The sequence below is a fragment of the Anabrus simplex genome, chromosome 2, assembly GCF_040414725.1.
Source record: "Anabrus simplex isolate iqAnaSimp1 chromosome 2, ASM4041472v1, whole genome shotgun sequence".
NCBI classification, from domain to species: Eukaryota; Metazoa; Arthropoda; class Insecta; order Orthoptera; family Tettigoniidae; genus Anabrus; species Anabrus simplex.
This window is the reverse complement of record NC_090266.1, coordinates 782,266,290-782,293,504: the sequence shown is the minus strand read 5'-3', so window position 1 is coordinate 782,293,504 and position 27,215 is coordinate 782,266,290. Positions and strand designations below refer to the sequence as shown.

The following is a 27,215-nucleotide window of genomic DNA, read 5'->3' as shown; positions in this document are numbered from 1 at the left end:
TATGAACTTCATCACAATTTTCTCCGCTCTGGTCGTCTCCTCGACTGATAGTTCTGCGTATATCCTAGTTAATTTTTGTTGTCGACAATTGTGCAGAAATCTCAAGATCCACCCCATCATGCGAACTGTTTTCCGAAAACTCGAGAAATAGTCGAGGTGCCACTCTTGCGTATTTGACTTATTTTCTATTGCGGTCATAGTGTTGACTTTTCTTCTTTTTTCTTCGAACACTTCTTCATCGTTTCTTGTAACTTCGGAGCAGGGCCATTGAGTAGGGGATTGTTTCAGCCATTTCGGACCCTCCCACCATCTCTGTTCCAGTAAATGCTTTGGATCACATCCTCTTGATGCCAGGTCAGCTGGATTCATGGTTCCAGGAACATGTCGCCACTGTTCAGTTCTGGATGATCTTCGGATTTCTTGAACTCTATTCCATACGAATGTTCCCCAAGGTTCGTCTAATTTTATCCAGGATAACACTGTCGATGAGTCACTCCAATAATGAACAATAATTTCCTTTGACCTTAATGATGGTAACACTGATGTGGCAAGTCTAACACCTGTGGTAGCTGCTAATAATTCCAGACGTGGTATGGTGATCTTCTTCTTGGGTGCCACTCGTGCCTTTGCTTGTACAAGCCGTAGATCCACGTTATCAATCCTCTGTACTCGCAAGAATATAACTGCTGCATATGCGGTTTGACTAGCATCGCAGAATATATGTATAGAGATATCTTCAACCGATTGCAGCCTTCCAATCAGACATCTGTGAATCTTAATCTCAGCCAGGAGAGGTAGTTCTGCCAACCATTTCAGAAACCTTTTCTTTGTCGATTCATTTACCTCAGTGTCCCAGTCCAGCTCAGAAGCCCAAAGTTCCTGCAGAATTAATTTAGGGCAGAGAGATACAGGACATGAAAAACCAATAGGATCAAATAATCTATGAGCAGCTCTTAGTATTGTCCTCTTTGTTATTACATCAGGTATGATATCAATGACATGTGCCAGATTCAACTCCATAGTATCGTTTTCTTTATTCCAAACGAGTCCCAACACTTGTGATAGGTTTTCAGTTGTTTTGTCGTGAGAATACTCCCACCCTCGCAGGTTGAAAGATGCCTTCTCCATAATTATTTTTGCCTCTTTCATGAATGAATTGAGCTCAGCTTCATTGTTAACACTTGTAGTACAATTATCTACATAGAAACATTCTCTCAGTCTTTCTATTGTCGGAACCAAGTAGGGATTGTTATCAACTGCTTCTCTCTTCATCTCGTTCAAATGGAATTCTATTATTGCCGACAGCAAGAAAGGAGAACATGCAAGACACTTTCATCTTTTCTGTACTTTCCTTATCCCACCAAAAAAATCTTAGAAAGTCACGGTCTCTAGGATGGACGCTTATTTGGAGAAATGCCTTTTCTATGTCTGCGATGACTCCAATATCATTTTCTCTGAACTTGAGTAATGAACTAGGAATCAACTCTATAAGGTTAGGTCCTTTTTCAATACAATCATTTAGAGAAGGAGCGTTCCTCTGTTTCGCAGAGGCGTCAAATACAGGTCTTATCTTGGTGGGGCTGTTCTCTTTCAAGACAGGTCGATGTGGTAAATAGTGTCCGCCATTCTCCAGCTCTTCTTCGGATACCATTGCAATAATTCCTTGCCCCATCCAATCTCGTAAGACACCATCGTATCCTCCATAATGTTGCTCAGTTTGTAGTTTCATTGTGACTGTCTCCAATCTGCGCTGAGCTATTTCGCTATTGTCCGGAAGAGGTGGATGTTGCTCGCTCCAAGGTAGACACACTTTATTTCTGTTGTCTTCATTCAGCCTCACAGTCTCAAGGAAATTCTTCCTAACTCGTTCATTCTTCTCGACGGTAGATTCCTTTTCTGCAGGATCAGTAATTCCAAGAATTTCTAAGTCCCAGAGATCACAAATTTTTGTTTGTTTTGAAAACAATGATGCCACCAACAGTGACGCTGCATCCCTTCTAGGTTTATTACTTATAATTTTTCCCATTAGTGTCCACCCTAGAACAGTCTCTACTAGAACTAGACCACACTTTAGTTGATGTGTCTTTCCAGTAAGCAATTCACCTGCGACATCTGCCCCCAGTAGAATCTGTATGGGTCCTCGGTCTTGTACGTCTGTTAAACAAATCTTCAGATCCTTTATCTCATTACTCCAAGCACCATTTCTAACATATGGAACATCTTCACAAATTATTTCTTGGCTCAAAACTGGCAGTTCCTTGGAATAGTTTCCCTCTAATCTTCTTAAACTTATGTTGTAACAATCATGCTTTACCTCTTGGGAACGTACTCCCCCAAACAAAGAGTGTATTAGAGTTTCCTTTCTGACTGACTGGTACCCCATTTGTTCAGCTAAGCCACGCACAATGTAAGATTTAGTAGACCCGTATCAATGATCGCTCGCACTGTTTTTTGTTTACTCTTACCCATAACAACAACCGCCAGAGTTTGTAAATATACCTCAGGAGAACAAGAGACGTTAGCCATAGACTTATCTACAAGAGTGGCATCCTCACTAATCGACTTTCTTTCTCCCTCAAAATTATTTTTTGAAACACTTTCTTTGTCTTTGTTAGTACCACATGCTTCCCACCACAAACAATACATCTAATAATGGATTTACAAGCTTTACTTTGATGACCTCTCTTTAAACAATTAAAACAACAGTGCTTGTTACTCAAGATTTTCCTTCTTTCCTCCACAGTCATTTGTTGAGCTTTAATGCATTCTGAACTTGAATGAAGTTTAAGACAAAATACACACCCCTGTCTTTTAGAAATATCAGTAGATAACAAGGCAGAAGCAGTGGGGATATTTGGTTCAGCGGCTTCCCTTGGTTTTTTGCCTCCCTTAATCTTGAGCCCTTGGGATGTATTAATGTTGAACCCTTTCATTGCTAATGAAATTCTTTCCTCACTAACAACTTCACTTTGGAGAAAAGCCATGAGCTGTTTCAAACGATCTTTGGAGACAGAATCACATCTGAAAGAAGTATTCCTTTGCCAGGCCCTTAGTAAGTCTTCTGGCAAGGATGATTCAATTAAGGGGTATAGCATTGCAGTGCACTTTTCTGTAGTAACTCCTAAACTTTCCAGAGACCTGAGATGTGATTCTAATTTATCATATAAACTACTAACTGTTGGTTTTTCTGTAGAATTTACTGCATTGTTTAAAACTAGCTTCAGTAGTTCACGAACGTAAACTTCTACCTGTAAGTCCTCCCTACCAAATCGAGCTTGAAGACTGTCTATCGCTTTATGATAATTGTCGGCAGTCGGAGGGAAACTTGTGACTAACTCGTACGCTCTAGAACCTTCTATCATAGCTTGAATGAGATACTGGAATTTATCTTCCTCCCCCATGTCCTCATCTTCGTGTATTTTACGGAACTGACTCCAAAAATATAACCAGTCAATTATTTCCCCAGAAAACTTCTTCAATTCTATTTTTGGAAGTCTGTATTTCTTTCTTTCAGCTATATTTTCATTTACTACACTTTGGGTAGAGGAAGCCGGCACAGTGGTATTCAAAAATCTTGTTGCTTTAGCCCTACAGCTCAAGAATTTACGTCTATATTCATCAGCTGATTCTTCCTCATCTGCTATTTGATCAACCTCACAATTATCATCTATCATCTGTTGAAATACCAATCCATCTAAATTAGCGATAGTATCATACCTTTCTTGAAGGATTTCTAGTTGTACCTGAATTTCTTCTGTGTCTGGTTCACCGTCTTGTAACGACGACATAACCTCGTTGTATACTCATGTAAATAACCGCTGCTTTACGGTCCTTGCTTTCGTGAGGTTTTCCATCTTTTTTATTTTCACGGGGATCTTCCTTTATTAATGATGTCCTGTCACGGTCGCCAATAAATGTTAGGTTCACCAATTAAAAATCAGAAAACACCCCGCCGAAGTCATATATTTTTACTTTTTATTCAGAAGAAAAAACAAGCACTTCTCTATGTCAGCCATTCACATTTTTTTTCAACACCCACACACACTCTCCCACCCAGACATCTCTCTCTACTGCCAACCCCATCATATTACATTTAATTTCAAATATGTTACAAACTCAACACCAGGATTACTTGATTCAGGAACTGTAAAAAATCCAAAGAATAGCAGCTCGATTTGTTCTGGGCGATTTCCGACAAAAGAGTAGCGTTACAAAAATGTTGCAAAGTTTGGGCTGGGAATACTTGGGAGAAAGGAGACGAGCTGCTCGACTAAGTGGTATGTTGATATAAAGAAAGTCTAAAATCTCCACCTTATCAATACATTTGTTTATTTACTCTAAATTAGTAAATTGGTCAATACCGGTTTCAATTCCTCGGGGATCATCTTCAGTTGACACACAAAAAAAGAATTTATAAAAACATCACATATGAGAGGTTACATTTGGTGACTATTTCAATTAAATCAAGTGTTGAAAGGTACGTCATTAAAGTACTAGTGGGTACATCTTAGTTTTTTAACGTGCTATTATAATAATTTCGTGTGGCTATTTCTAGCCGAGTGCAGCCCTTGTAAGGCAGACCCTCCGATGAGGGTGGGCGGCATCTGCCTTTTGTAGGTAACTGCGTGTTATTGTGGTGGAGGATAGTGTTGTGTGAGTTGCAGGGATGTTGGGGACAGCACAAATACCCAGCCCCCGGACCATTGGAATTAACCAATTACGGCTAAAATCCCCGACCCGACCCGACCGGGAATCGAACCCGGGACCCTCTGAACCGAAGGCCAGTACGCTGACCATTCGGCCAACGAGTCGGACGACGTGCTATTGTATGAGGTATATTGGCTCACTGTGTCTAAGCTTTTTGTACATATAATGGGTTCTACACTTATTCACATCTGGTATTGATAATAATACATTCAATATGATTGATTCATATGATTAAAACATTGAGGCCCGGTTTCATCAACACATGTTAAATATATACTAACAAGTAGTTAGTTAATACGGAGTTAGAAATTTAACATCTTGTTAGGTTTCTTGCGTTTCATCAAACTTTTCTTGTGAAATGTTAACTAATCGACTGTTAAATCCCCCAATATTGCGAACTGGTGCGATTCAAGGAGGCAGTGGTACGAACATGCTGTTTTACAGCGCGCTCCGATGCGCTTTTGTTTGAGCACAGCTGTAAAATATGGCACGTAAAGTGAAACAGAATCGTAGTTCTAATTTTTCCTCCTTCGAAAAAGAGTTGTTAATTGAATTAGTTGGTAAATATATATAAGTTATTGAGTGCAAGCGCACAGATGGCTTGACGAAAAAAGAAAAGGACGAGGCGCGGGAAAAGTCCGCGAGGGTTTCAATGGGGGTAAACAGATACTTTTTTAGCGGGTATCCGCTGTCACCTAACAAAATCACTTCGTTAATTGTCCCACTTCAAACTGTGCTCCGATATGGGAGTTATTAAATATTGTATTGTCGTATGCAGAATCAGACCACCTAGCAAGTATATCCCTGATTTGGAGGTTAGGCTCACTAATCACCTGAACATTAATATTAACAGAGAAACATCCCTTTCGATTACGATATATTTCGGCCCAATTGCCTCCAGGTGATTGGATTCTTACATGTGTATAATCTATTGCACGTAGAACAAACACCAGGAAAACGGCTTATTTCATAGAAGTCGCGGATAATTTGCTGACGCTCTTCTACTGAAGGGAATGTTATATACCTCCTTCTCATGGATGCTATTGCTGCAGACACTCGACAAAACAACTCTATTAACAGTGGCTTTAGAAATTCCAGCATTGTCTCCGGCCATTATGTGAAAATAACCTGTAGCAAAAACTCGTAATATTATCAGTACCTGCAACATTGGAGAAAGAGGTAAGTTTCTCTTCGTAGGATATTCTAACCTCACTTGAATTTCGTCAACAACCTTAGCAACGACTGTTTTCGATAACCTGTATCTATGAAGAAATTTCGGATCCGTCAAATTTTCAAAGTCATTACGTCGCTGAACTCTTCTTCGATCAGGATTGTTTTGTAAAAGATCTAGATAGTGAATTCCGCCTCGAAAGCGAGATTCACAGAAGCCATTTTGGAACAGGTTACTAAATGCTAATGTTAGCCATTTAACATTGGAAATGGCTGATGTTAACTTTAATACGCAGTTTAACATTTGTTAATGTTAACATTTGTTGATGAAACGCAAATTTTCTTAAATCGTATGTTAAAATGATTTAACACCTTGTTAAGTACTAACATGTGTTGATGAAACCGTGCCTAACACACCGGACGAGTTGGCCGTGCGCGTAGAGGCGCGCGGCTGTGAGCTTGCATCCGGGAGATAGTAGGTTCGAATCCCACTATCGGCAGCCCTGAAGATGGTTTTCCGTGGTTTCCCATTTTCACACCAGGCAAATGCTGGGGCTGTACCTTAATTAAGGCCACGGCCGCTTCCTTCCAACTCCTAGGCCTTTCCTATCCCATCGTCGCCATAAGACCTATCTGTGTCGGTGCGACGTAAAACCCCTAGCAAAAAAAAGAAAAAAATTAACACATATCTTACTAAAATGGTAAAAAAATATACATCATTTGTTTAGAAAGTACTTTTTGTTAGAGTCTTTTTGATCATACTACACTTGTATTACAAAATGTGGAATAAGATTTTTCACTCATACACATTAGTGATAATGAGTCCATTATAGAGTCTTAAAAGTATTTTGTTGTAGAGGTATATCACAGCTTATTGGTTATTGTGACGTCAATAAGACGTAATTTCACTTTGTATTAATGTTTGGGGTATTCCACTTTTTTTAAAAAGTCCATTAGAGTAAACATAGGAAAGGCTTAATTAAAGGGTTAATTAAAAATATATCCTTCATTACTAAAAATACCAGTATGTGATATCTTATTAAAATGGATCCTTCATTTCTAAAGTATTGATATGTGATTCCTCATGTGTTTGTTTTATCATGTATAAAATGGGGTTTACATTTCTAAACAGTAGTACTGTAGGTTGTTACCATCTATAATACATATGTAATATTACGATCTGACATAGCAGCCAACTGAAAATGTTTAAAGTATAATCTAATGGAATGGGACCAATTCCTTCTTTTTACTGTTTGTTTTTCACTTTCAACTGGTGGAGTGCATAACATATGCATGTTGTGTTAGATCTATATTATTGTTGAATTTGTTGCAATTTGTAAACTGCTGCTTTTGGTGAAGTATCTTAGTCCATGGATGTCATTAGGAAATTGTTAGTGTGTCGTTGCTGGTTGAATGGTGACTGTTGCAAAATGAAGCTCGTTCGAGGTGCCGTGCGTCTTGATGGAATTTAAATTTGCACTTTATGGTAATGGCATGAAGGCTTCTGTGTGTTGTAGATTAATTATCTGCAAGCAGAAATAGTAGGTGCGTAAGTTGGTGTATAATAAAGGTGTAGAAGGTAAGTTATATGTTGTGTTACTTACGTTGAATGTTGAGACTGTATGCTTTGCATGGCTGCCTGTTGAGATTGTTGCGTGTTATCCTGGGACTATAGTTAGTGGCGGCGGAGGGGAGGTTTGGAGGGATGGTTGGAGTGTTTGTGACGGAAGCGGGGTTGGAGGAGGGGAGATCTTTGCGCGGTTCGTTTGTATGTGTAGGTTGTTGTTTGTTGATTCTTTTTAAATAATGATCTTTTAGGAGGGGAATGACTGTGTTGAAAAGAACATTATTTTTGTCAGAATTTTCATTTAAGTTGAAGTTTGGGTTTGTGTATTGGTCTAGGTTTATGTAGAATTCTTCTAGGGGCTTTTTGGGTTGGGGTTGAGAATTTGCATGTCATTATTGATACTTGTAAATTTATGTTCTTGATCGTTAATATGTTGTCCCATTGCTGAAAAGTGTCTATGCTTGACAGCATTTACGTGTTCATTGTATCGTATTGAAAAACTTCTCCCGGTAAGTCCTACATAGCTGGCTCTGCAGTCATTACATTTCAGGCGGTAGACTCCTGAATGGTTGTATTTATTTATGTTGTTGACTGATTTGGAGTTATATAGTATGTTGGTATTGTTACGTGTGGTTTTGTAGGCTATTTTTAAGCCTTGTTTTTTAAAGATGTTCGTTGTTGGTGGTTGTTGTAGGTAAACGTTGCATAATCTTTTTTGTCTTTGATGGTTCTAGTTAATTTAGTTTTTGATTGGTTTTTTATTTTGCTGATGATCTGGTTTATCATTTCTTTTTTATATCCGTTCTGTTTGGCTATTTCGTGAATTAGGTTCAATTCTTTGTTTAGATCTTTTTTCGTGAGTGGAATGTTGTATGCTCTGTATATCATGCTATAGTATGCGGCTTTCTTGTGAGTATGTGGGTGGGTGGAATCTATGTTTATTGTGCTCGATGTGTGGGTAGGTCTCCTGTATATGCTGTATGTTAAATGGTTGTTGTGTCTGGTTATGGATATATCTAAGTAGTTTATAGTGTTGTTGTTTTCAGTTTCCATTGTGAATTTTATGTGAGGATCTATTTCATTTAGTTGTTCTAGGATTATATTTTCATTGGTATGCCTGTTGTCTATTATAATGAATACATCGTCAACAAATCTACACCAAAAAAGAATGTTATTCAATTTTTGGATTTCTTGATGTTCGAGGTGGTCTATATATATTTCAGCTATTATACCTGATATTGGTGATCCCATGGGTAATCCTTTTTGGTGGTATATGGTATCATGGAATTTAAAGTAATTGTTGTTAATGGCAAAGTGTAATAGTTTTATAAATTCATCTAACTTGCTCAGTTTGCTATGGTTATTGAGATTGGATTCGATGATTGTTATGGCTTTTTGTGTAGGTATGTTAGGATACATGTTTATTATGTCATATGTAGCTATTTTATGGTAATGTTCTATTTTTATATTTTTGGTGATGTTACAAAATTCTATTGAGTCTTTTATGGCTTTCTTTGCCTGGAAAACATAATGTTTTTTGAGGAATTTTTGAATGAATTGTGATAGTTTATAGGTGGGGCTTGGTCTATAGTTTATTATGGGTCTCATAGCAATGTTGTCTTTATGGATTTTAGGGTTTGCTTTGGCAGTAGGTATTCCTGGGTTCATTGTGATCAATTTTGTGGTTTGTTGTTCATTTAAAAGGAAGTTAGTGTTTTTTAGTAAAGTTTTTAAATTCTTTTGAATGCTATTAGTAGGATCTTTGGCCTTGATTTGGAAAGTTTCATCTTGGAAGCAAGTTTTTGTTTTTGTTATATATTCATCTTCATTTATGATAACTGTTGTGTTTCCTTTGTCTGCTTTAGTTACTATTAAGTTGTTTTGTTTTTTTAAGTTCTTTGATTTGTTTGTGGTTTATGGTGTCTTGTTGGTTGATTTTTTGATTGATTTTGTTAATATATTGTGGTAGTGTTTTTTAAATTTCATATCTGACTTCATTTTGCTTTTCTTGACGTATTTTGTTTATGGCATTTTCAGTTTCGGTGATGATAGTAGTAATATTTTCAAATACTGAGTCATTTTTCCAATTGTGTTTGGGTCCCTTGCTCAGTATAGTAGATTCTGTTTCATTAAGCTCTATATTAGTTAGATTTTTGACTGGTGGGTGAAATGCATGTTGGTTGTTTTCAGTAGGTGTAGTTAGATGTTGTCTATTGTGTATGTAATTGCATGTATGGTGAGCTTGTGATTGTTTTAATGCATTGAGTTTTTTATTTAGGGTGTTTTGTTTCTGTATAGCTATATTGGCTATTTTTTTATTGGTTATTTGTTGGAAGTTGCTCCAATATGTGTGTGGTACGTCACATGAGGCTTTCAGGTGTGTTTCATACATTTGTATATTGAGGTGTTGTTTCTTTCTGTGCATGAATTTGATCTCCTCTTTGAGCCATATTCGGTTTGTCTTTTTCTGTATGTTCGGGGTTTGGTTGGTATTCCTATGTTTGTTGTTGTATTTCCTAAGAAATTTTGGAGTTAAGGTGCGACGTAAAGCCCCTAGCAAAAACATAAATATACAAGTATCAATAATGACATGCAAATTCTCAACCCAAACCCAAAAAGCCCTTTGCTCAGTATACTAGAAGAATTCTACATAAACCTAGACCAATACACAAACCCAAACTTCAACTTAAATGAAAATTCTGACAAAAATAATGTTCTTTTCAACAAAGTCATTCCCCTCCTAAAAGATCATTATTTAAAAAGAATCAACAAACAACAACCTACACATACAAACGAACCGCGCAAAGATCTCCCCTCCTCCAACCCCGCTTCCGTCACAAACGCTCCACCCATCCCTCCAAACCTCCCCTCCGCCGCCACTAACTATAGTCCCAGGATAACACGCAACAGATCTCGACAGGCAGCCACGCAAAGCATACAGTCTCAACATTCAACGTAAGTAACACAACATATAACTTACCTTCTACACCTTTATTATACACCAACTTACGCACCTACTATTTCTGCTTGCAGATAATTAATCTACAACACACAGAAGCCTTCATGCCATTACCATAAAGTGCAAATTTAAATTCCACCAAGACGCACGGCACCTCGAACGAGCTTCATTTTGCAACAGTCACCATTCAACCAGCAACGACACACTAACAATTTCCTAATGACATCCATGGACTAAGATACTTCACCAAAAGCAGCAGTTTACAAATTGCAACAAATTCAACAATAATATAGATCTAACACAACACGCATATGTTATGCACTCCACCAGTTGAAAGTAAAAAACAAACAGTAAAAAGAAGGAATTGGTCCCATTCCATTAGATTATACTTTAAACATTTTCAGTTGGCTGCTATGTCAGATTGTAATATTACATATGTATTATAGATGGTAACAACCTACAGTACTACTGTTTAGAAATGTAAACCCCATTTTATACATGATAAAACAAACACATGAGGAATCACATATCAATACTTTAGAAATGAAGGATCCATTTTAATAAGATATCACATACTGGTATTTTTAGTAATGAAGGATATATTTTTAATTAACCCTTTAATTAAGCCTTTCCTATGTTTACTCTAATGGACTTTTTAAAAAAAGTGGAATACCCCAAACATTAATACAAAGTGAAATTATGTCTTATTGACGTCACAATAACCAATAAGCCGTGATATACCTCTACAACAAAATACTTTTAAGACTCTATAATGGACTCATTATCACTAATGTGTATGAGTGAAAAACCTTATTCCACATTTTGTAATACAAGTGTAGTATGATCAAAAAGACTCTAACAACAAGTACTTTTTAAACAAATGATGTATATTTTTTTACCATTTTAGTAAGATATTTGTTAATGTTTTAATCATATGAATCAATCATATTGAATGTAATATTATCAATACCAGATGTGAATAAGTGTAGAACCCATTATATGTACAAAAAGCTTAGACACAGTGAGCCAATATACCTCATACAATAGCACGTTAAAAAATTAAGATGTACCCAGTAGTACTTTAATGACATACCTTTCAACACTTGATTTAATTGAAATAGTCACCAAATGTAACCTCTCATATGTGATGTTTTTATAATTTCTTTTTTTGTGTGTCAACTGAAGATGATCCCCGAGGGATTGAAACCGGTATTAACCAATTTACTAATTTAGAGTAAATAAACTAATGTATTGATAAGGTGGAGATTTTAGACTTTCTTTATATCAGAGTACCAATCAATACGGAAATGAAGCTGATAGATTATGATAAGTGGTATGTTCCGAGCTGTCAGTGGAGAGATGGCGTGGGAGGACATCAGTAGACGAATAAGTTTGGATGGTGTCTTTAAAATTAGGAAAGATCACAATATGAAGATAAAGTTGGAATTCAAGAGGGCAAATCGGGGCAAATATTCGTTTATAGGAAGAGGAGTTAGGGATTGGAATAACTTACCAAGGGAGATGTTCAATAAATTTCCAATTTCTTTGCAATCATTTAAGAAAAGGCTAGGAAAACAACAGATAGGGAATCTGCCACCTGGGCAACTGCCCTAAATGCAGATCAGTAGTGATTGATACTTTGTCACCCCTCTAAAAAAAAAAAAAGGAGCAGTAGGACTGGAATGGTTTCATCTTTGCAGACGACGTGGTGATCTGGGGTGAAACCGAAAATGATGTGGGGAGAAAAGCTGCAGAAATGGAGCCAAGAGTTTAGAGGTATGATTTAAATATCAACAAGGCTAAGACGGTGGTGATGAAGTTAGAGAGAGGAGATGACAAACCACAAATCAGAATAAATGACACTAAACTGGACAGTGTTTCAATGTTTAAGTACTTGGGTAGTATAGTATCACAAGACAACCTTGCAAAGTATGAGGTGGACAGTCGAATTAGCAAGGCAACTCAATTTTAACCACCAAGTAAGACGACTGCTGTGGGATAAACAAGTACCATTAAAAACAAAGATGATATTACATAAATCATATTATACACCCATCCTCATGTATAGCTTGGAAACCACCATGTTAATGAGACAAGACAACTCAAAACTCTGAGCTGCAGAAATGAATTTCCTATGCACCATGATACTGAAGACCAGGAAGGACAAGTTCAGGAATGAGAAAGTCCAAGAGGAGGTGTGAATAGGAGACTCCCTACAACAGAGGATTCAAAAAGCAAGACTGAAGTGGTTTGACCATGTAAGAAGGATGAGTGCAAGCAGGACTGCAGGAAGAGAATATGAAAGATAAGTAAATGGAAAAAGACCAGTGGGCAGACCCAGAGAAAAAGGACAGATCTGGTGAAGAAAGATGTCGAGGAGAGAGGACAAGATTGGGAGAAGATTATGAGAGAACAGTGGTTCATGGACAAAGATGGAGGGGGCTCGTACACCACACCCAGGCAACTGGAGATGGTCAACGATGATGATGATGATGACGATGAAATGGAAAAGGTGGTAAATAAACTCAATTGTCATAAAGCAGCAGGAATAGATGAAATTAGAACTGAAATGTGTGGCATGGAGAAATTGGTATCAATAAATTATATATTTATAGGAATGACAAAAACGATGTAAATCACAGCACAAAGGATCATCAAACAGTGTACATTTCAAGCTACTAAGCACCTAAAGCAGGCAGGTATCATTTCACTGGTGGGAACTTGTCAGACCACGGAAGGGCATATGTCACATACCCAAAACCATAAATCTCGTTAGGTTACAGCAACACAAAAACTAATGTGTTAGACATGGCATTTATCAATCACCAAATCACCAGAGTTAGTGCAGCTTCGGTGGGCCGACCAAGAGAGCCGTCCGTGGTAAGTGCAAAAAAAAAAAAAAAAAAAGAGAGAGAGAACAGAGGGGAGTGAGCACACAACAAACAAGAATTAAAGAAAAGGGAATCAATTTTAGTAAGTTATATTTCAACCATAAATGGCTAGAACAGGCAGAATGCAACAAAACCAAGAATAGGAATCACACAAAGATTTTAATAAGGTCTCAGCCCTTTTTACAATAGAATGCGATCGAGACAGATCTTGATTAAAAATTCTTACGAACAACACCAAGAAGTTTTTGCAAAAACCCAAGACCCGTAATCGACAGAGAGCCACAATTAAAATATTTTAAATATATATATTTTTTAAACGACACTGATTAAGAAAGACCGGGCGGGGGGGTTTTAATACAATTTGACAATAGTGATTAAAGGCCACACTTACAATCAAATATCAAACCCAAAAAGGGGTAAGTAAAATAGAGAGTTAAAGCACATTACAAGACAGAAATATACGAGTTAATACCGTGAAAAGAAAAGAAAGGAGACAGGCTGAGAAGGGAAGGAATGGGAGGGAGGGGGGGGATTTTTCCAGGCTGCTTAAACCCTATCAGTTAGTAGTGAGAGCGACCGCTCTGGCCTCAAAAAAAGTTCAGGATGTGGCAACACTTCTAACATTTGTCCAGATGTGGTCCAGCATGTAAAGTTGAAGATTAATAAAGATATCAGTCTGAAGGACTCTGTTAGAATGAAAGTCAGAAGGGCATAGAATAATCAATAGTTCAGTCTTTAGGTCTTGATGGATATACGAAACATGAAAAAGTTTGGAGTGGAATAGGCCAGTTAGTGAACAGTTGAGTGAGCAAGTAGATGGTGAGAATATGGCAGCAGTAGAATGCGACGGATGGCAGACGGTAAGAAGAAAAAATCTTGATGTAGTTGAGAGGCCGTAACAAATGGTGAAGTATAGTGGGAAGGCAGGGATGAAATGGCTTCATAGAGTAGTAAGACTAGCATAGTGTGTTGGTATGATACCTTCAGATTGGACAAAAGCAGTAATTGCACCTATTTATAAGCAATGGGAACAGGAAGGATTGCAACGATTATCGAGGTATCTCACTGACTAGTATACCAAGCAAAGTAATCACTGGCATCTTGGATAGGGCGGTGTGATCAGTGGTTGAGAGGAAGTTGGTTAAAAACCAGTGTGGTTTCAGACCACAGAGGGGCTGTCAGGATGAGATTTTCAGTATGCGCTAGGTAATTGAAAAATGCTACAAGAGGAATAGACAGCTCTTTCCTATCACATCGTCGCCATAAGACCTATCTATGTCGGTGCGACGTAAAGTCAGTAATTGTTGTTGTAGAGGAATAGACAGTTATGTTTATTTTCCGTGGATTTTGAGAAAGCATATGACAGGGTACCAAGGGCAAGGATGTTCACCTTACTGGGGGACTATGGGATCAAGATTAGATTATTAAAATCAATCCAAAGCATTTATATTGACAACTGGGCTGCAGTGAGAATTGATGGTTCAGGGTACTTAGACAAATCTGTTATCTTTCACCTTTGTTGTTCATAGTTTACATGGATCATCTGCTGGAAGGTATAAAGTGGCAGGGAGGGATTGAGTTAGATGGAGATGTAGTAAGTAGTCTGGCCTATGCTGACGACTTGGTCTTAATGGCAGTTTTTGCCGAAAGCCTGCAGTCTAATATCTTGGAACTTGAAAATAAGTGCAATGAATATGATATGAAAATTAGACTTTCGAAGACTAAATTGATAATACTCATACACAGTAAGTAGTTGGTCCGTTGTTGTTGTTTGAGTCATCAGTCCATAGACTGGTTTGATGCAGCTCTCCATGCCACTCTATCCTGCGCTAACCTTTTCATTTCTACGTAACTATTGCATCCTACATCTGCTTGTCATATTCATACCTTGGTCTACCCCTACCGTTCTTACCACCTACACTTCCTTCTAAAACCAACTGAACAAGTCCTGGGTGTCTTAAGATGTGTCCTATGATTCTATCTCTTCTTTTCGTCAAATTTAGCCAAATCGATCTCCTCTCACCAATTCGATTCAGTATCTCTTCATTCGTGATTCGATCTATCCATCTCACCTTCAGCATTCTTCTGTAACACCACATTTCAAAAGCTTCTATTCTCTTTCTTTCTGAGCTAGTTATCGTCCATGTTTCACTTCCATACAATGCCACACTCCACACGAAAGTCTTCAAAAACATCTTTCTAATTCCGATATAAGTGTTTGAAGTGAGCAAATTTCTTTTCTTAAGAAAGCTCTTCCTTGCTTGTGCTAGTCTGCATTTTATGTCCTCCTTACTTCTGCCATCGTTAGTTATTTTACTACCCAAGTAACAATATTCATCTACTTCCTTTAAGGCTTCATTTCCTAATCTAATATTTCCTACATCACCTGCCTTCGTTCGACTGCACTCATGGGCGCCCGCAAGGGGGGGCAAGGGGGGCACTTGCCCCCCCTGAAATTCTAAAGATGTTGATGTTCAATTGTTTAATATCATACCAGATTATTTCATAAACTGAAATTACTGACAGTCATCTAGCATATGTTATAACTGGAAGTTTCTGTAAACAATTTAATGTTGCTGACATTATATTGGTTTTTATATTCAAGAAAATTGTTAATGTGCCCCCCCCTGGAAAAGATCCTGCGGGCGCCCATGACTGCACTCCATTACTTTTGTTTTGGACTTATTTATTTTCATCTTGTACTCCTTACCCAAGACTTCATCCATACTATTCAGCAACTTCTCGAGATCTTCTGCAGTCTCAGATAAAATAACGATATCATCGGCATATCTCAAGGTTTTGATTTCCTCTCCTTGGACTGTGATTCCATTTCCAAATTTCTCTTTGATTTCCTTTACTGCCTGTTCTATGTAAACATTGAAAAGGAGAGGGGACAAACTGCAGCCTTGCCTCACTCCTTTCTGGATTGCTGCCCTCGATTCTTATCACTGCAGACTGGTTTTTATACAGATTGTAGATAATTCTTCGTTCTCGGTATCTGATCCCTATCATCTTCAGAATTATAAATAGCTTGGTCCAATCAACATTATCGAAAGCCTTTTCTAGATCTACGAATGCCATGTATGTGGGCTTGTCCTTCTTGATTCGATCCTCTAAGATCAGACGTATAGTCAGGATTGCTTCACGTGTTCCTACATTTCTTCTGAAGCCAAATTGATCTTAAAACAGGCAGGATATACCATGGGTGTATTATTCGTCTGCATCCCCCGCAGACACAGGTGCTGGACATTTGATTAAAACAACAAAATGATAACAGTTCAAGAAAGCAAAAACTGAGTCAGTAAGCACTTGATTGAGACTGCTTTCACACTGGTTCGCCCTGACTTGTCTGCATTCTATTTGACTACCTCAGTCCACGATGGCCTGTGATCATTTCGTCCGTTCAGACAGTCCGCTTCCTGTTTGACAGAGCTTTTAAGGACTCAGCATTTAACAAACAGACTTCGATCCTCAGGTAACAATCTGTCAATTCAATATTGACGGTAAAACCAGATCTAAGAGTGAATACTTGTCCCGGATCCTTTTGGATCACACTGTTAATTCGCTGGTATTCCGAAGCCCACACTGAGGATCAACATTAGCTTAATGTTAGGGGAAGGATACCAGAATATAAAAGAGGAATCAAAAGGCACCATCCCAAATATGGCATTGCCATGTATGTTAACAATGACACTGAAAACTATAGTGTCTTGCGTCAATATACCAAATAAATTTTCTCCTCAGCATTAATAAAGATCCAAAGAAGAGTGACACAATTTGTTCTGGGTGATTTCGGACAAGAAAATGCAATGTTACTATCTCTGGGCTGGGAAGACTTGGGAGTGAGGATATGAGCTGCTCCATTAAGCAGTTATGTTCCTATCTGTCAGTACAGAGATGGCATGGATTGACATTAGTAGACGAATAAGCTTGAGTGGGGTTTTGAAAGTAAGAAAGATCATAATATGAAGATAAAGTTGGAATTCAAGAGGACAAATTGGGGCAAATATTTGTTTATGGGAATTTGATGCCCACAAGCAACCACACATCAGGATATGGGACGATAATAATGAGGTAGGGAGAGGGGGAAATCCAATGTGGGCATATAGCCCACCCCTTTCAAATAACACAAGGGGTCTACTCTATGCTTAACATCACCATCGGATGGACAGATGAATCATTATCAACAGCATCATATGCCCTCCCTTCACTTGAACACTGTGGAGGGGCTTGGAGTTGAATCCGGGCTTTTGGCATGCAATCTGGTTATTAGAAATTCTATAAAACTGAATACCACCACCTCTCCTACCCTGCAGGCCAACATTCTGATGGCAACTTTTTTTCGTACAAACAGGACTCGAACTGGGTAACTATGATTTTTTTTTTACAATTGGCTTTACATTGCAGCGACACATACAGGTCTTATGGCGATAATGGGATAAGAAAGGGCTAGGAGTGGGAAGAAAGCAGCCGTGGTCTTAAGGTACAGCCCCAGCATTTGCCTGGTGTGAAAATGGGAAACCACAGGAAAACACCTTCAGGACTGCCAACAGTGCGGTTTGAACCCACTATCTCCCGAATGCAAGCTCACGGGTGCATGCCCCTAACCGCAAGGCCAACTCACACTGTGCTAACAATGGTGTCAGATCACACAGACGTGATGGATTAGCAGGTGGGCATGCAGATCAGGGGTAAATGATAAATGAAATTAATTATACTATTGTGAACATCTATAAACCTCCCAATAGTCTGCTGGATCCTACTGAATTAATGCCTATGGATGATGGTGTAATCCTTGGTGACTTCAACAGCCACCATGCCTCATAAGGTATATGATAAATGCAATGAGAATGGTGCCAGGTTATTTGAATGGATGGATATATGGTCCTTCCAAAATAATGAGCATGTGGTATTTATAGGCACTTTAGAGAACAATATGGTTCCATCAGTTAAGAACATGTTTTCATGTAATTCTAACACATACTCTCTTTAGATGGCTTGTAATTGGCAGTTTTTGTTTCGGCACTTCAGCAGCACTGAATTGTACCGAGTAGTAAAGTGTGATGGACCTTACAAATAGGAAACTTGTACTGTGGCACTTATTGCCTGAGTTGACATGATGAAGTGCAACTGTGATTCAGCTCGTTCGTTACAAAATCAGGAATCTACCAATGACGTAGCAGTCAAGTGACAATATCATTAAACCTTAAGAGTGGTCGATAAACTAAACCTGCAATATCCCTGGCTTTCCTACAAGAGGCAACTAAAAGGAGAATCTCCAGAGGATCTCAACTTGGGAACATAGGGTATCAGGGTGGTTCCCTGAGTCTGGTATTACTTCCTACTACTTGTACTGCCTTGTCACCTCCAGCTTCCCATCTGTACAATCTCGGTCAACTCTCGTTCTCTTCCAACACTGGGGTATTAGGTTTGCATGGCCAAGAGTGTGTTTCGTTTTCACAGCCCATATCATACCTGCCAACTTTTAGAACCCAAAAATAGGAAGATTTTTTAATTCTTGGATTTCATCACGCATATTTCACCACAGTCTACGTGAAAATAGCTCAGGATAAAAGGCATACATACCTACAGTTACAATGCGAATTGATCATTAAATTTAAAATCTTAAACTAAGAAAACATAAAAATGGTTACAAGAAAATGTACCTAATCACTCTCATTTATGACACTTACATACGAATAATAATATTTATGTCACACTGACACACACAACAAAATCCATAATACCATATTTTCTCGCGTAATTAACGCACTTTTTTGACGAAAAATACAGGCGAAAACTGCGGATGCGTAAATTATCCACGGAATTCAGATTTTTACAAATTATTTACAATTCATTTACGTTTAAAAGATACATCAAATATAATATAAAGACAATTGGTTCAACTCATTTGCGATTATCGTCATACAGCGTAAAAGTCCGGCGTGAGATTTTTTCTGAAAAGTCAAATAGGGTACATCAGGTAAGTTAGACACGTGGGTTTCAAGTACCGACACTAGAAAATATTCTTCTCATTACGAGCTGAAAATACGACCTGAATGGCATACCGAAAAAAAAAAAAAAAAAAAGAAAACTATCCAACACGAGAAGGGCCGGGCATCGAAGAAGGGACCCTGCTACATTACCCCAAACCGTTCGTATCTAATCTTGTACGAGTGACGTGTCCATCCATCCTTTCTGTTGAATACGAACGTGGATCACTCGCGGAAATTTTGCTTTAGGCATTGTTTTTCGTTTTAGAACAATGTAAAGTGTAACATTTCTGCCATCAGCAAGCATTGCAGTACATCGTTGTTTTTGGCTTTCGATAGCGCGTACGATAACACTATATGTTCCTTTCTCATCGATTCTTCGACTTTGTGGCGTACGGAAACTGATTGGCGTCTGACGTGCGGTTCCTATAAAGGGAGATCAAATATTCCTTCATTTCACGCTTCTCAATCACAAAGCGATGACAATGGTTGAAATCATTCGTCATTTTTTGGCATAATGTTGTTCTTCGTCGAAGAGAAAGTTCATTTCTCTTCAGAAAATTAATCAAGCCTCGGCTAACCTTCAAATCCGAGACACTGATTCCATGTGCCGCAGCTATTTCTCATTCTTTAAAATACAGCATTTCGTGAGAAACGGCTTATCCAACATTGCCCAACAAAATCATATATTTAAGCAGATAATCCTCTACTTGCAGAAACTTGCCGCTTTTTGGTCCGCGAAATGCTTTGGCAGACTTGTTGGCTGCTTGAAGTGCACTTCTGTTACCGCGGTAGCGTACGTTTCATTTGGACACTGAATACTTGCTGCCCGCTGCTCTATTCCCGTATGTTTCGACGTAAATGATCACCGCGAGTTTGTATGATGCAGTATTACTGGAATACTGTGTACTGACAAACAATTTTGAGATCACAGAAGGTCCCGTACCCGAAACACTCGTAAAACTAGTGCAGTGGGATTTCCTGACGGCTAATAACAGCACGTTGCCCTGTGTGTGGAATGCCTGCTTCGCGATAGGAAGCCTGCTACTTGAGTAGTTGACATCTTTATTTCGAAACGCATCCGGAGCTGAGTGATGGATGTTCGAAGTTGTGGGTGCGTCAAATACGTGAACATTTCTTTTTCTCCACTTTGGACCCTAAATTATTGGGATGCGTAAATTATGCAAGGGCGTTAATTACGCGAAAAATACGGTAGTTTCCCTTAGACGGTAAAATGAACGGAAATTTATAGGTACCGTATCTCTGAACACTTGGAGATAACGTTTGTTATATTTTTTGGCCATAACGAGAAAAGAAAATGGCAGAAACTGTCACCGACAAGAACCCCCTTAAAAACATTAAATTCATTAAAATTATGCACTTAAATACGCGAAACTACCACATGCAAAACAATTCAATATGTCCCATACATTATTAACAAACGACTTTGACAGAGAGGGGGAAAAACACGTGGCCTACCACTCCGACGAAACTGTGCACAGAAAAGATGTCAACAGCGCGCGAACAGCACAATAAACTCGTTCTTTCGTCCCGATTAACTGAGTCGCTAGCGCGCGCTAGCCTCTTGCTTGCAGGACGATTGTCGCCCCGAATCCCCAGCTGCATAAAGCGCGCACGCTGTTGTGGTGTGCGGGAAACACGATACACGGAGGCGACGGACGAAACACTCACGAAATAAAGCAACAAATAAATACGCTTGAAAATAAGGTTTCGTAAATTACACAAGTACGTAAGAATTTATCCTTTATCGAAGGGGAAGAGTATTGGCGGTACTAGAGGTTATATTAGTCAAAAATCGGAAGAAGTAAAAATAAATCGGAAAATCGGAAGACGAGTTAAAAACCGGAAAGTTTCCGGGTAAATCGGAAGGGTTGGCAGGTATGCCATATGGTCCTTCCCTTTCTTCAGTCAGTACTGTACCTTAATTGTTTGAATGGTCTGCCCTTATCCTATTTGGTAAGATTTAAGAGAGAATGATTATCTTGATGATGGATTAAATTTATTGAGCAAAGACCGGTCTTGACTCCCTTGGAGTCATCATCAGTTTTCCGGCTCTATGGCTAAATGGTTAGTGCGCTTGCCTTTGGTCACAGGAGTCCCAGGTTCGATTCCCGGCGGGGTCGGGAATTTTAACCATAATTGGTTAATTTCACTGACACGGGGGCTGGGTGTATGTGTCGTCTTCATCATCGCTTACGAGCGTCAAATCAAAAGACTTGCATCTGGTGAGCTGAACTTGTCCTCGGACACTCCCGCCACTAAAAGCCATACGCCATTTCATTTCATCATCAGTTCTTGTTGAATATCAAATCAAGGGAATAATAATAATGTTATTTGCTTTTACGTCCCACTAACTACTTTTACGGTCTTCAGAGACGCCGAGGTGCCGGAATTTAGTCCTGCAGGAGTTCTTTTATGTGCCAGTAAATCTACCGACATGAGGCTGTCGTATTTGAGCACCTTCAAATACCACTGGAATGAGCCAGGATCGAACCTGCCAAGTTGGGGTTAGAAGGCCAGTGCCTTAACTGTCTGAGCCACTCAGTCCGGCAAAATCAAGGGAAATCTGACAACAGTCATCATTACGGTTGCCTACATTTATCTCGATTGGTTGACATAAGACATCATAATAAATTGTTGACATAAGACATCATAATAAATTATACACATAATGGCGACTGCCTAAAAACTCATCAATTGGTTGCAAAACATACACCTTGAATTGTAACGTACACATGGTATGCAATACTTGGAAATTTAAAAAGTTCTTAGTTCTGATTTAAACTGTCGTATGTTCATGGAACACGGAACACTGGAAACATATGCACTGGTTGAAAATATACAAATCGACATGAAACACTTATAATGATATGAAACACATGGCGCTTTAAGAATGTTCTTGGACTTGTTGGTCTTGTTTCAATCTAATTAAACTAGATGAAATATATACACATTGAAATGAAATGCACACAAAGACATTAAACTACTTGGCACTTAAAAAGTTCTTGGTCCTGGTTTATAAAACTGTCGTGTGTTTGTGGAACAGGGAATAGACTTGTTGGTCTTATTTCAATATATTGGAAACAAATGCACTAGTTGAAAATATACGCATTGACATGAAACACATGGCACTTAATGTTCTTGGATTTGGGTTTTTAAAAAAATACTGTCGTATGTTTGTATAACTCGGAACAGACTTATCAGTCTTGCCACAATCATCTTGAAAACATGTGAACCTTTTGAAACAAAACTTAATGACTAATTATACCACACAATCACATGAAACTTTCCCAGAGTCTGGTATTGCTTCCTACTACTTGTACTGCCTCGTCACCTCCTGCTTCCCATCTGTACAATCTCGGTCAACTCTCGTTCTCTTCCAACCCAGGGATAAATGCAAGCTGACAGCTATGTGACCTGAAAGCATAGTCACTTGCTCAGTTTTCAATTTGTTTGTATCTTTATATGAAGTTCAAAAATGCTATTCTTTCAAATTGCTGAGTCATGAGGGATTAACTGCCTTCTGTATTTCAAAAATCTTTCTGTATTTCTTAGCTAAGCCAAAGTTATACTTACTGAGGTAAGAGCTTAAACAACATCTTAAATGATCTTATGGATTTACTCTGTGTCTGTTGGTTTTATGTGCAGTTGTTTTACTTACTGTGTTTCATAGTTTAAAAATACTTCTAAACACTTCTTTTGGTTGCAGTTATAACTGTGTCACAATATTTAGATAATATTACACCTACCTACCCTCGGTAGAAAATCCTTTAACCGTACATATGGAACAATTCTCTTTCTGTAATCAGCAAAAACATGGAAAGAAAAACGTGTAATATTATGCAGAACCAAAGCAGGAAGGAGAAAACTTACAGTATACTGGGAATCCCCAATTTCCTGATCTCATCACTGTGTTGTCAAAGGTAAATTTCTACTAGAATTTTGTATTTTCAGCCATATTATCTAATGCTAAAGTAAGATAGTCTCAGTCTTCATAAACTGAAGTTGTGAGAACTCCTTATTTATCATAGAAAAAGTTCACACTTCTACATATATTCAGACTTCTTAGTAAACAATCAAATAATGTCATTTATCACCAAATAATACTTGCCTTATCAGTCATAAGATCATCGAAAGACAAATCAATGGCAACCCGAATTTTGCAGCTACTTTTAGCCATAGTAGAACTTTTAAGGATTTTACGAGATGGACCCAAACAAAGGTTTTTTGACCGAGCTTCAGCTTTACGCTGTTTTTTCCTTTCTTTTTCCTTGGCTCTGGAAGAAAAATAAATACCAGTGAATACAAAAACATGAATATGTGTACATATTTGTAAACAAAATTGTCATGAGAATAACATAAAAAAATTATGTTCTAAAATTCTAGTTAGAGAAACAAGAATCAGTAGGGAGGTATTGTAAGAGCATAATGAATGATTAATTGGAAAAAATCAAATGAGCACACTAGAAATGGAATTATTTAATCTAGATTTTTTTTTTCCTTTTTACAATGAACCTATTAAGGCACAGTATAATTGCCATCTTTGGTGATGCTCAAAACCAGAGGCCAGTGTCAAGTGCAAGAGGTTCAAGTGTTTTCATAGTGAAACAATGAAGTGGGTGGTAAAAATCAACTGCTTTTTAGTATACATTATTTTTGCATGAAAAACATAAAGAGTAACATTCTATGAAACCCGCGCTATACATCAAACACTAAAATCATTTTCAGGCAAAGGTCACAGTAAGAATTATGTTCCTATAATGAATCTGTCAATCCTAGGAGTATTATGATATTGTGCAACTACTGGAACACCAACTATGAAAGTAATAATGGATCTATAAATATAAGTCGGTTCCTTATCAAATAAATTAAGGCGACACTCCAGAGATAAAAATCAATATTTTGGTCATTTTGGCAATTTTTTTTAAATGACTGAAATTGAAAGGATTGAGTTTCTTCTTTCTTGTCACAAAGTTATTTTGTTGAATTCAAACAATTTATCACTTTCATAATTCTCTATTTGCCAGTCTGCACACAGCAAAAATGGGCGTGGCATCTACTGAACTGCTTTGTTAGGTAATGATGTCATTGACATGTTTCCATTCAATCAAATATGCCTGTTCTTTGCAATTACGCACCCATGGGATGGGCCAAAAGCACCCCACCCCCACCCCGCCTTTCTCCCGACATATTTATACAGTCTCAAACTGTAAGATCTACCATATTTCTGAATGAATTTATAAAGCCTGTTACGGACTAATATTACAGTACTTGACTGTCATTGAGCAACATTTTATGCTTGTATTGGTATTCCTGATGGTACTACAATAGTGCCGACAGCTATAAGTTTTGTTATTCTTGTATGATTAATCTTTTTTGTGGGTTCTGTGGTGGTAGCCAGTCTGTTTACTTTTGTGAAGTACGTGTGCAAGTAATGTCTTGTAGTTGTGTATCAAGATACTGTTATTATTGAAAGACAGTGTGCTGTAATAATTGATAGCTTGTATTCAAGGGAATAAACAATATGCGTAAACATAAATCAGCCTTAACTAAGCGACGAATTGCTGAACTTTTGATAGGAAAGAGATGGGGATCAGCTATTACTGGACAGGAATCTCCACTGAAGAAATCAGGGACAAAAGGTCATGAAAAGTTATCAAATCAGATTGTTCTCATCAGGAAAGTGTCACATCAACTTCAAGCCATATAAGTCCTGCACCTATACCCAACAATCATGACATGATAGGAACTACAATCCCCATAACTTTGACTCATGAAAGGTAGCATTGTGAAAAACAAAATGCAGGTGAATCATTTTCCGTTCTTTGAAAAGGAGGAGGAGGAGAGGAAGAAGAGACAAGCTACCAGAGTTACCAGTATTCATACAGAAGTTGCTAAGAAAGGAAGGGAAGGAAAAACATATGACTTTTAGGTAATGAATCAGGAAGAAAATGTCACTTGAACTTTGATTTAATTTTCCTACCAATTGTAATTTTTACACTGAAATCCCATTTTTCTTCTATAATATTCAGCCAACTGTAACAAAATTTGTATGGTATTTGTATCACAACTATATTAAAAACCTGCATTTGGAATTTTTGACTGCAGAATTATTTCTAGTAGTACAGATTTTTTGGTCCTAAATTTTAGAACGTAAAAATTACACAAATTTTAGTACGATATATCTCCTTATATAAATTATGTACAAAAATTGATATATAGTGCTTTTAAAGGACGTATTATCTACCTAATAACAAATTTACATTAACATGTTAATTAAATTTCATGAAAAAAATGGAATTAACATTTTTTTTAGAAAAAACTATTAATTGTATATGAATGAAATTTTCGTGATACTTCCACTTTTATGCAGGTGACATCCCCACAAAGTTTCATGAAAAACCATGCATTAGGTAAAAATATCTTTTTATCTCCGGAGTGTCGCCTTAAAGACATAATCAAGAAGATATTGTTTTCTGCTCCTAGCTAGAATAAGCCATTAAGTTGTCACACTCTTTTAAGCTTTCTCTTTGCATTTATTTTGACAAAGCACAGTAACATTTTTAAATTTTTTTTTATTGAGCTCCAGAGACATTAAAAGCCCAAATTCTGCCACTAGGATTTACCTCAGACATCCTAGTGCCAGCCCCAAACCTAGATTAAGGAGGAGGGAAGACATCAGACTATTGACAAGTCAGCCAAGATTTCAACGTTGGATCTTTAAGACATGCCTGTTCAAACCCTACCCGAGGCAACTTTTAAGGCGTCCCCTGTAGGCGCCGCCTGTCATTGCTGCCTGAACGGTGTGAGAAGTATGCAAGAGCCACCTACTCAAGGATAGGATAGGCCAAAATGTTAGACCAACATTCATGACTAAAGTCCATCAATGTTAGCACGCTCACTGGCTGCAGCCATAAACTTACCTCTGTCTTGAAGAACTGATGTATCGACATTGCCTCATTGCCTGCAATCAGCAGACCAAGTGGGTGGGAGCCAAAACAAAGGATATCAGCAAAGGACACAAGATATATTATTATGGTTAAAAAAAAATCTAATCAGAATGGTGTCATACTAACTGTAAATGACATGCTTCGAAACAACATCACTGAACGACTGCTTTCAGCCAAGACTGAGATCAACTATACCACCATTTGTATAGTCTCTGCCTACGTGCCTCAAGCAAGCTGCCTGGATGATGAAAAGGAAGGTTTCTGGGAGAGCTTCCATGATCATTTACAATTGACTGATTGATTGACTGACTGATTGCCCCAGGTTAATATCCATTCATTGGCAGAGACCAGAATGACCATGTAGGTCTGACGTGGAAGGGATACCCGTAATGCCATGATGGGCAAGGATTTGGCACTCGTATTAACAAAGGCTATTGAATCCTTGACTGAGCAGTTGCCCATGATCTTCTTCGAAAAGCAATCAGCCCATTTGATTACCTATTACTGTGGCGTATGGGCCTTTCTGATTGATTATTGATAGTTTCAGAGTAATGACCTCAAACTGGTATTGAATGCAAAATTCATCCCATTGGATGATATCGAACTCCAGCAACATCTCCTTATACTGGACCTCAAACTTTACATCGGATGACAGAGGCCCAACATCACACGCTTAAAATGAACTAAGTGGTGGAAGCTGTCCCAGCACAAGAGCGAGTTACAGGCTGCCCTTAGTATGCTCCCTTTTGACCGTAGCCAACCAGTAGAGAACATCTTGAATTACAATTCAAACCATGTTCAAGCTACTGCAGGTGAAATCTCACGAAAGACAAAGCCTGGGTGAAGTTTTATTGAAAAATAAGTGTAGCAGTGGACAAATTGTGCAAGCTGTGATAAAGGAGAAGAAATTGGCCTACAAGACCTGGAAGGCTTCACACTTCAATGTCGATCTCAAAC

At 38.1% G+C, this 27,215-nt stretch overlaps 1 protein-coding gene across 2 annotated transcripts in view; it reads right to left on the bottom strand.

The window, feature by feature from the left end:
* The window catches only part of LOC136864457 (tRNA methyltransferase 10 homolog A), a 110,439-nt gene that overhangs the window by 53,262 nt on the left and 29,962 nt on the right, over positions 1-27,215 (bottom strand). For both annotated transcript variants that reach the window (XM_067141468.2, XM_067141469.2), the window contains exon 2: positions 23,420-23,585. In XM_067141468.2, coding sequence (XP_066997569.1) covers positions 23,420-23,585 — 166 coding nt within the window. The remainder of the gene's footprint in view (positions 1-23,419; positions 23,586-27,215) is intronic.